General features: G+C 39.1%; 1 protein-coding gene across 3 annotated transcripts in view; it reads right to left on the reverse strand.

Moving 5' to 3' along the window:
• Nucleotides 1–474: 474 nt before the first annotated feature.
• The window catches only part of PTER (phosphotriesterase related), a 77,146-nt gene continuing 66,295 nt past the window's right edge, over nt 475–11,325 (reverse strand). For all 3 annotated transcript variants that reach the window (XM_011968106.1, XM_011968107.1, XM_011968105.1), the window contains 2 exons: nt 9,263–9,403; nt 475–3,143 (listed from right to left, as the gene is read on the reverse strand). In XM_011968106.1, coding sequence (XP_011823496.1) covers nt 2,933–3,143; nt 9,263–9,403 — 352 coding nt within the window. In that variant the 3' untranslated portion in view covers nt 475–2,932. The remainder of the gene's footprint in view (nt 3,144–9,262; nt 9,404–11,325) is intronic.

Raw genomic sequence — 11,325 nt, forward strand, 5'->3', positions numbered from 1 at the left:
ATATATGATACTTTGGTGTACTGTGATCTTGCTGCTTTTATCCATATGTCGGCTTTGGTTCTTGTGAGTTTACCTGCTTATTATGATACTTGGAGTCCATTCATAGCGTGGGGAAGAATGATTTTTACCCTGCAGGAGAAGGTCTAATTGAAATAATGCTGCTTGTCCCCAAAGAAATTGTTTGCCTTGTACTCTTGTTAACTTTAGAGCTAGACCTGGGAATGATTCTACTTCAAGCCTTAACCTGGAATTTTCTGGATTTGAGGGAATTCCCAAGCCTATGATCATTTTCACATTTTCTTTTTCTTATATGAATTTTCTTTTCTCTCTTTTCTGGTGATAGTCTTTAAAAATAGAGATTGACAGTGTATCATAGGATTACCCTCTAAGTGTGAAAATGTGTAATTATGTACGGTATTTAGAAAAAGCCCTTATGTGTCCATTTTGTCAACTGAATACATTTAGATTCAGTGGGAAAGTCAGAGAAATTTATTCTTTAGTATCAAATCAAGCCGAGGCTTTTGCCATCTTTGGAACAAAAGATTATTCATAACCCAATGCACAAAGGTTTAATTTGAGCTGCTGCATACGTCACCAAGGGGACACTAGGTGAGGCCTTCAAACGGTTACTACAAGTCTGTGGCCTGAGGTTATTTCAAAATTAACAATTTCACATATAACCAATATGACAACAGTGTTTATATTTTATACAAATATCTGCTAAACATGCATACATATACTCACACACACATATATATGTTAGATGAAATGTTTTATATACATATAAAACATATACATATAAAACATATATATATGGCTTTATTCCATAGGGCACAGTGGCTGTATAGCCTCAAAATTTTAATATAAAGAAGTATATGCATACATACACACACAAACATGCATAAATTATTTAACTTATTTTGGGTTAAAATATATTTTGAATGACAATATATGGAGTAGCAAAAACAGTTAAAACAACCTCTCTTTAAGAGTTATCTAGAAAATTAATTGTATTAGGTAAAAATGCCCTTTATTTTACAGGTCTGTAAGTTAAGGCTATGGTTGTTGTATTACCATATGCCAATCAATACTTTAACTGCATTCTGTGACAGACCGTTAATATGAGGACTGCAGACACCAAGTGGCTCTCCTTTGCAGTGTTTATGAATTATACGCATTTGAGCTATCAATTTTTTTTCTTTTTTATCAGGTGGACTGAAGCTGACAGTACAGTAGATTTGGAGAGTAATACAAATCTTTTCTTGCTGGTTAGAACACACTGCCAAAAGCCATCTCTTTCATCTAAGGAAAAGATTAAAAATGCATGTTGATATCTCCTAACTATCACACAACTTCCACTATTACAATGAAAAATCTGTTCCCCTTTCATTGCCTTTGAAAACTCTTTGACAAGTAGATTTCAAAAACAGAAATTTTAAAAATTTGCTTCCTTTACTGGTGAAGGACACTTGCATTTTTTTTTATTTAAAGGAATTAATTTGTTCTCCTGGCTCATTCCTCTTTGTTACTTTCTGTTCCAATACACAGAAAGCTTGAACATCTCTGATCAGCCAAAATATCTTTTATTTAGCAAAGCTCAACTTCCCAAGAGTTATGCATGGTGTGCCTATCTGAAGGTGGTGTTAGCTCTGTTGAAATGCCTGCGTCTGAGTAACTGTCATGATTTTTATGATTAAAAACAAACTTTTCATCAAGAATAAGGACAAATTCTAATTGGCCTTTGTGATATGTAAGATAACTCATAAATGAATCACAATGGATTTTATTTCGAATTAACTATATATTTATCAAAGAGGAATTGGCAGCAAGGGTTTGGAGAATATTTTTAGGTGCCAAATAGCATAGTGAAGATTCAACCAAAAGATGAATTTATAAGCAGCAGTGGCCATCACCTAAGTGTTTTAACTAAGAGTTTTAAAAAATGCTTTATTTACACAAAATATCAGGGCTGGATACCTTTTAAAGAGGAGGCTCTAGTATCAGGCTGTCATTTCCAATAGATCTGACCTTTTCTTCAGATAAATAAGCATTATTTTCTCTGTTTAGGTCCAAGGAAAAACACAAGGTAAAGGAAATAAAGGGAATATATATAAGGCAAACATTTCTCCTTTTTTTTGCATTATATCTTATCAGTTAATTAAATTGTGGCCTTTGTTATTATAAATGTAATGATTCATTAAACTATATTATGTAATATATTTTGACTTTTATGATTGAATTTTTATAATTCAGTAGTGTTATGTGTTCTTATACAAAGGTTGCAAAACAGCAAAATTTACGGCAAAAATAGATACCAGAAAGCCAAAGATATCAAAACCATTTTATTAGAAGAATAGGTGGACAGCATAAAATTAACCTTTCAAAATATTTTTATCATTGTGAATTGGTAATCGTATTACAGTCAGTATCCTTTGGGGAAAAAGTCTCAAAATTTAACTTCCCTTGTTGAAGAAGCTATTTTAAAGTGCCATATTATTCATTAAGCATTAATTAAAGAACAGCAGGATAATTAGTAGGATCATCAATATTACAAGAAACATTAGATCGCTCAAGAAGGGAATAATTCAACTAGAAACACTTTACATTTTCTGAAGTAGTGCAGCTGGTAGATTAGGGAGAAAAACAACAACTCAGCTTAGGGGATATAGACTTTAAATCATTGTTTAGAAATAGGTACTTCTGTATTTATTTTGTTAAGGCAAAATAATAGGGCTCAATTAGGCTGAGTAACTCCCTAGAGGCACAAGTGTAATAGCTGGTCTCAGAGAAGGCAAACCCTCCTACTTCTCGTCAGAAGGAAATGATCCGTCATTAGTCCTAGGTAACTGATTAATAGCTCTCAGTGGACTGGAAATCGCTGAATGTTCTCCGCCAGTTTTACACGCAAGGTGCGAATTCATAAGCAACCATCCTATTTGAAAGTTAGCCATTGCTTAGGGTTCTCTATTAGAATCTTATCGAGCACATTCTCAGTTATACCTCTCAGTAACATTTTAGGAACAACGTTGGTGAGTATATGAGAATAGCCATGACCTCCATATTTCATCAGCCGGGTTTTCGTATGTATGTCATGTGCTACCAGAATTCGATCTTCATAACCCTCCTCCACCAGGAGACGCACCCTGTGAAAAACGTTAACTCATTAGATGTCATTTGTCTTTCATTTTCGCTTTTCAGGGTGCTTTTGACTTTTTACTCATTAACCTATTGTGCTTATCGTAAAGATACTGCCTTCTACCGTGGCGTGTGTACTGAGAGAACTTTAATAAATATTGTGTGGTGATGATAAAAATATTGCTGCATCCTAGCAGGAACATATCCTTATTCCATGCACACAGAAATTTCTAACCCGTGATATTTATGACAACGCCTGGCAATACCGCATTAAAGATAGCTTCTAATAGGATGTGCCAGTTTGGATGAATGACCACTTTGGCATTTCGCTAAATAACTTTGTTCTGGATTTGTATTCAGCAGTCCTCTCTCAAATGCCTCTCTCTGTGGGCCCATTTTTCAGATCTCATTCTTGCTCTCTCCTTTTATCTAGCAAATCAATATCAAGGACTATTTGTGATTAAAATAGGGAAACAAAAGGAATCTCACTACAAGTAAAATATTCTGAGAGCAAAATCAGTGGATCTGCAAGTGAGGGGCATTTGGTAAGCTACAAAGTCACTGAAAAAAAGTTGGTCAGTATTTTAACCATTTGTCCCTTTGAAGTCTATGGGAATTTTGATTTAGTTGTGGTCTCTGAGGACTGGATTCAACTGACCAATACAAATGTATTCCGTCTTCTTTCCATGTCAGCAAGATTGCTAAAATAATAAGCTATTCCTTTAAATTTGTAGTCAGTGGACTAAAGAACAGCTCCCTGACTATTCTCTAAAAATGAAATCCTCTTTGCTGTGTGAAATGCTGGAATCTGTAGTGTGAGTCACCTCCTGACAGCTACCATCTGTACGTGTCTGGACTCTGGGCAGTGTCTGTCGTGACTTCCATGGGGCTTTGATGGCGGAAGATGCCACTCGCAGACAATGGCTCTTCTCTGGGATTCTCTGAATAGTTTTTTCAGTGTTTAGGTTCTAAAGTGGATCTAGACGGATGGACAGTGCCTTCCCCCAGAGGCTGATTATTTGAAAGGTATCTTTTTTGTTTCAAAAGCATTTCTTGGTGTCCTAGTACATGAGTCATATTTAATTACTACAGTGAGCAAAACGTGGGGCACTACACACACACACACAAACTCAGGCACAAAGCCCTGCCCTCCGAGAACATATATTTTAAAATAAGTGATAATGGAAGAATAGACTTTGTATCTGCAGGTCAAAGGAATGCAAGCACCAGCAGAGAAGAGCCATGCCTGTCCTGTAAGCGCATGGAACAACTTTTGTGCCACTACAATTTTTTGCCTCATTGAAATGTGTATAATATCCTAAAGTTCTGATCTGCAGTTACTTTTGGAACACACTCAGTTTAGGGGAATTATCTAAGATAAGTTATATGATCACATAAAAAAAAAAAAGAGAAAGATTTGACAGAATGCATACACAATGCTGAACCTTAGTGTGACAAACCTTGATCCACAACTGCAAAGAAGTATCACGGTATAGGAGGTTTCAGGAAACACTTTCTCCCTGATATTTCCTGGGCATTTTCCAAAATTTTTGCCTACGTTTCTTATCTGAGAAATAGAATTTCTCATACTACAAAGGCAGATTGTGTGGATAAAGAAATTCCTCTAAGATGTCTTGTGTCAGACCTTGATGTTACCAAATAGTGAAGTAGAATGAAAGAGCACAGAGGACAACATACTCCTACTTCAGACCGGGAATCCTTAGAGCCCGTCAAGTCAAGAATCTGGAGACTCCTTATCTCAGGAGAAAGATAACGTTATGGCTCTGGACACACAATTATATCCTGACCATCCAGAAAACCTGCCCCGTCCCGCTTACACTAAAAGATCATCTCTCCTGTTGTGCCATTTTATGGAAGAACAGGAATTACAGAGATGCTGCCAGAAAAGGGGGAGCCACTACAGACGAGAAGACAAAAAATCACGGTAATTATAGAAATACAAATGAGTTAGTGTTTGCAAACAAATATTAGAGAGAGACTACAAAGTGTGAAAAGGCAGAGATATAATAAGATTTGAGAAATGGAGCAGAAGATTGAAAACAGGTGTTAGACGCAGAATTTCTGGTGCTGAACACCAGAGGTAGGCAGAAGCGTGCTTCTGTGTTCATGCACTTCAGAGGTTTAAGACTACAATGGCTCAGAAAAGGACTGATGATGCATGATGAAAACCAAGTGTGCAAGACAGTGGGGTACTGGAGCACTTGCAACCCAAAAGGGCATTCAGTGCTTAACATGGGCTGTCCTTGGGTCAAGTGATAATGCATGGTTTAATTTAAGGAAAATTAAGCACACATACATATACATATGTATGGAATAGCACACATGCATTATATACATATACACACATTGATATTATAATAATTTTTATCATTTCCATACATCCAGAATGGCTATATTTAGCACAGTAAAGGATAAACAAATGGCCAAAAGGAGCCAAGAAGGAATGCTGGGGGAGCCATTGCTCATCTGACCCTCCTATCTCCTTCATATATGCCCCTTTACAGATCTTTTTCTTGTTCTAGAAGGTCTGGGAGCCTCATGTAAGACACAGGTGTGCAAAATATGCACCTTACTACCACAAAGGGGCTTGGGAAAAGGAAGCCAATCCAGAGTGCAAAGTTCCCATTTCCAAGATGATTTAGAAAATATGTCTTGAGGCCGGGCGTGGTGGCTCACGCCTGTAATCCCAGGACTTTGGGAGGCTGAGGCAGCCAGATCACAAGGTCAGGAGATCGAGACCATCCTGGCTAACACAGTGAAACCCCATCTCTACTGAAAATACAAAAAATTCGCTGGGCGTGGTGGCGGGCGCCTGTAGTCCCAGCTATTCGGGAGGCTGAGGAAGGAGAATGGCGGGAACCCGGGAGGCGGAGCTTGCAGTGAGCTGAGATCCGGGCACTGCACTCCAGCCTGGGCGACCAAGCCAGACTCAGTCTCAAAAAAAGAGAGAGAAAAAAAAAAGAAGAAATAAAACATGCGTTGAGGGCATTGATCAGAAAATCATGTTTCTGAGATTATGAAAGATGAGAATGACTGAATGCACTGCCCTATTTTAAATTCCAGATGCCTTTAGGGAAGGAATAGTCTCCTCTGTGTATAAACTAACTACTAGGGCTTTAGGGAAACAGGTTCACCTGTATTGAATCGGGTTCCTTGTCAAGTAAATTAAAACAATAAAACAAAAATAAACAAAGAATCAATACATCTACTTGTCAAATAACTGATCTGAGTATTAAAAGAAAAGACAGAGCTTCATTGGTCAAGGCAGGTGAAGTCATTTGCTCATGTAGAGTTGCGTGTTGCCATCTTACCTAACTAGAGCAACATTGATTAACTAGCTTTCCCTGATGATACTAAACTTGAAGCACAGTACCATTAATGAGGTGATCAAGGCAGAATGCCAGAACATGGAGACAGCAGAAGGCATAAGGACATAAATGTCGACTTCCCAGGGAAAGATCCTCAGGATGTCCCAACTATGACCATGGGGTCAAGATCTTCCCCTCAACCCAGTGTGCCTTATTCAACTATTGACACTTGAATCTCATGGTTCCTGGACATAACTTCTCAATTCCAGCTTTGCTACTTCCATTGCAATCACTTTTCTGTTCTCATGATTATATTCTAGTTCTTGTCTGAATATCTCAATCTTCAGTTTCCTACTCTGATCATGTTACCTCTTTCTACTTTTTCCACTCATTTTTTCTACTGTATGTATGTGTGTGTGTGTGTATATATATATAATATATATATTTGAGCATATATATGCTCCACCTACTTCATTAAAGCCTGCAGTCCAGTTATTTGCCCTGCTATGCTTTCCTGTCTACCTGCCCATGCCTCTCTACGCTTTCTTCCCTCCAGCTTGGATCCCATGACCCTCATCTCAACCCCTCCTTTGTTATCCATCTCTTTCAGACAGAATCCCAACCCTCAATCTCTTTTTTTTTTTTTTTTGAGATGGAGTCTCACTCTGTCGCCCAGGCTGGAGTGCAGTGGCCGGATCTCAGCTCACTGGAAGCTCCGCCTCCCGGGTTTACGCCATTCTCCTGCCTCAGCCTCCCGAGTAGCTGGGACTACAGGCGCGCGCCACCTCACCCGGCTAGTTTTTTGTATTTTTTTTAGTAGAGACGGGGTTTCACCGTGTTAGCCAGGATGGTCTCGATCTCCTGACCTCGTGATCCGCCCGTCTCGGCCTCCCAAAGTGCTGGGATTACAGGCTTGAGCCACTGCACCCGGCCCTCAATCTCTTGAATTATTCCTATTTTCTGCTTGTATGCACACAACTTCTCTGGTTCCACTACCAAAACGCAAAACATTTTTGCTTTTGGAAAATAATCACCAAATCATGTGCATTGGTGCCAATGCACAGGCATGCAATCATGTTTTCTAGACTCAACTATGTCCCGCACATAACACTCCCATGTTAAGGTCTCTCTCATTGACCCGACAGCCATTCCTAGCCTTCCTCCTGTTCTACATGGTCCTGCCCTAAATCCACTCTTTTTTTCTCAGGAGATAACCATGTCCACCTCACAGAGACACTAAAGGACATGTGTCCTCAGTCTCCTGTTTCCCTCACTAAGACTTTTATTTGCATTCACCCCATTGCTGTGCCACGCCCTCTCATTTCAATGGAGAAAGCATCCTTTCAACAAACATTCTATTTGTTCCCCAGATTCCATCTATTTGTCGCCTTAGGAACCTTGCTCTATATTTCTTATCTATCCAGAGTTTCTAAAAATCAACATCTATTGAACACTTCCGTATTCTGCACCAGACACTCAGATAAAAACTTGGAATACATTATTTCATGTCAATTCTATAGTAACCCTGTGGAATGGGCACCACTTCCCTGGACTCATTCTCTCTGGCCCTCTCTCTGCTCTTGCTCTTAGTCACATAAACATTTCTCAACTCTTACTAGAAACTTCCCTTGATCCTTTGTTGTGTTCTAACTCCAGCCTCAACTCCTTGCTTCCCTCCACTGCCACACTTCTTGAGTCACCTCAGCATTCTCTCTCCTCTTCCTCACGGCCCACTCATTCCTCAAGCCTTTTCCACTGAGACTGCACTTACTGTTTATAAAATGTCAGCCTCCTCATTGTGAAATCCAATGGATGCTTTTCAGTCTTTATTTCCCTTAATATTTGTCACTTATTACCGGCATCCAAGCCCTTCTGCCCTGAGTCTTCTTCTCTACTGACTTCCATAACAACATATATCTCTCATGTTATCACTTTGAAAACTTCTTCTCAACCTTTTCTTGAGTGATGGTTCCTACTCCATTCCTTAAATGTCTCTGTCCCCAGATCTCTGTCCTTATCCTCTTCTCTGAGTGATGTCATTCATTCCCACAGTTCAACTATCACATACAAACCATATCTTAGGGCTTCACTGGATAGCAACACTTAGATATTCCCAAACGAAAGTCTTCCTTGTCAATCTCCAATTTATTTCTCCTCCTAGATTTTCTAACTTGGTTCATTCAACCTTCATATCACCATATGACCAAGACGAAACTAGGTAGCTATTGTTGACACCAAAAATTTTCTACTTGATTGCAAAGAATGACTCCTACAATTATCTGCTAGCATCACACATTATACAATTTTGGAAGGTTGCGTTCATTTTACATGATGTTTAGTCTTTAGACCTTACACTTTTAGCATTTAACTTGAAACCACCTTTTTAATCAAAACTTTTAATAAAGCATTTCAAATATTACTGGTAGGAAGTTATGGCTTTAGTGTGGTCAACCTGAGAGAGGAACAGCTTATTTCATTAGAGGTAAAAAGAGGAAAATGTCTTTTGTTCTCTGATTTTCATGGCAGGGGTTGGGTATTATCTGTGTTTCCTGTCAGCTGCCCATCTGCACTGAACTTCTAAGGCTCTGCTAAGCTTTAGCCTACTTAGGATGACTCATTTTCTCCTTAAAATAATATAGAGAGATTTTCTCCCTGAAACAGCATAGATATATTTTTCTCTGCAAGTCTGTGGTTCAGCCTGCTTACTGTTTTCTGAATCTTTGCTAATACTTCCCTAGATATGACAATCAAAAAGGACTAGGGAAAGGGTATGCTATGAGAGACTTTACCATATTTACCTTCTAATTCTTTTGTTATCATCAGGCATGTCAATATCTGGGCAGAGTTGGTAATGAAGTAGTTCAGTACCGAAGAGGTCATATTCCAAGTAGCAGCCAAGTTGAGCAAACTCCAAGAGCTCCTTCTTATCAAGTATAGTCCTAGAAACAATACAACAGATATATTGTTATTATGAAGAGCCCATTTTCCACATGTACATACTACAAGTTTTAAGCACACTATGTACAAGAACATAGTTGAAGTCAAGTAACAGAAACTTCTGAAATGGCTCCTAATGATATGAGTATAAAATAGTAAGTTCAATTTGTTACCAGAAATAACAGAACTTACTCATCTAAAAGGGGGTTTTCCCCTCTAAAGCACTTGGGTACTACAGACTTAGTTTAATGATGCTTCCATTATTCCAAAGCAAGTTTGGAATTCTCCCTCAGAACTGTGTTCAGAATACGCCCCCCCACACTATTTTGAGAATCCTTAATGGAGTAAATTTTCATCCTCTAAGGACTGCTATGAAGTGTGAAAACTATCAAAGGAAATCTGCCCTCAGGTCTGGCGAATTAGGTGAGTAATGCTAATCTGGGTAACACATGAGGCTTTGCCTTGTGGTAGCAGGGTGATTTTCTCATGACAATTGTAAAGTGGTTCTAAAATTAATTCTAAAGCCTTTAAAGAATGCTGTTCCAACAACTTCTTTAAGGCACAATACTCATACAGATATTTATGTTCTGGAGTGCTTATTTTTTAAATACAATTTATTATTTTATGATAAATTTTATGGATATCTTCTCATTTCAATAGCTATCATATAAAGAATACAACTATTTTAGGATGTAAGATTATGTAAATGAATGGGAAAGGAGAGAAATGTAAGACAAGTACAGGCTACAGAGAAGAGTAGAGTACAGAGCAAGAGTAGATTATCTCAAGAAATTTACATTATAACAAGTAAAAAGAGATGCACTAAGGTAACCCCAAAATACCATTGTAGAGATCCAATCACACAGAGAGCTAAGAAGGAATAAAAACATCCTAGCAGAAGAACAATATGCAAAACAATGTGAAAGAAAAATATACCCCATTAGACATTTCATGAAGGGAAGGAAGGCACTGCATGGAGGGAATGAAGGAAAAATATACCCCATTAGACACTGCATGAAAGGAATGAAGGACCTACAGATTTATAAGGGATTGTTTGGGATCCGAAATTGGTCTGGAGATGAGTTGAGAACATTAGACAGTCATTGTCTTATTGGCTTTTAATTCATGCTGATATTTCTATTACTTTGGCAACTCCACGATGTGAGGATTAAAGCACTATTTTGTGGCAGGGCGTGGTGGCTCAATCCCAGCACTTTGTGAGGCCAAGGTGGGTGGATCACTTGAGGTCAGGTGTTCCAGATAAGTCTAACCAACATGGTAAAACCACATCTCTACTAAAAAGACAAAAATGGCCAGGTGTGGTGGCTCACACCTGTAATCCCAGCATTTTGGGAGGCCGAGGTGGGTGGATCACCTGAGGTCAGGAGTTCAAGACCAGCTTGGCCAACATGGTGAAACCTCGTCTCTACTAAAAATACTAAAAATTAAGCCGGGCATAGTGGTGGGTGCCTGTAATCCCAGTTACTTGGGAGGCTGAGGCAGGAGAACTGCTTGAACCCAGGAGACGGAGGTTGCAGTGAGCTGAGATTACACCATTGCAATCCAGCCTGGGCAACAGAGTGAGACTCCGTCTCAAAAAACAAAAACAAAACAAAAATTAGCTGGGGGTGGTGGCAGGCACCTGTAATCCCAGCCACCTGGGAGGCTGAGGCATGAGAATCGCTTGAAACCGGAAGGTGGAGGTTGCAGTGAGCTGAGATTGTGCCACTGCATTCCAGCCTGGGTGACAGAGCAAGACTCTATCTCAAAAAACAAAAAGCACTAATATCTGGCTGGGCATGGTGGCTCATGCCTGTTATCCTAGCGCTCTGAGAGGCCAAAGTGGGTGGATCATTTGAGGCCAGGAGTTTGAGACCAGCCTGGCCAACATGGTGAAAACCCATCTCTACTAAAAATACAAAAA

Source organism: Mandrillus leucophaeus, unplaced genomic scaffold, assembly GCF_000951045.1.
Source record: "Mandrillus leucophaeus isolate KB7577 unplaced genomic scaffold, Mleu.le_1.0 Scaffold83, whole genome shotgun sequence".
Taxonomy (NCBI): Eukaryota; Metazoa; Chordata; class Mammalia; order Primates; family Cercopithecidae; genus Mandrillus; species Mandrillus leucophaeus.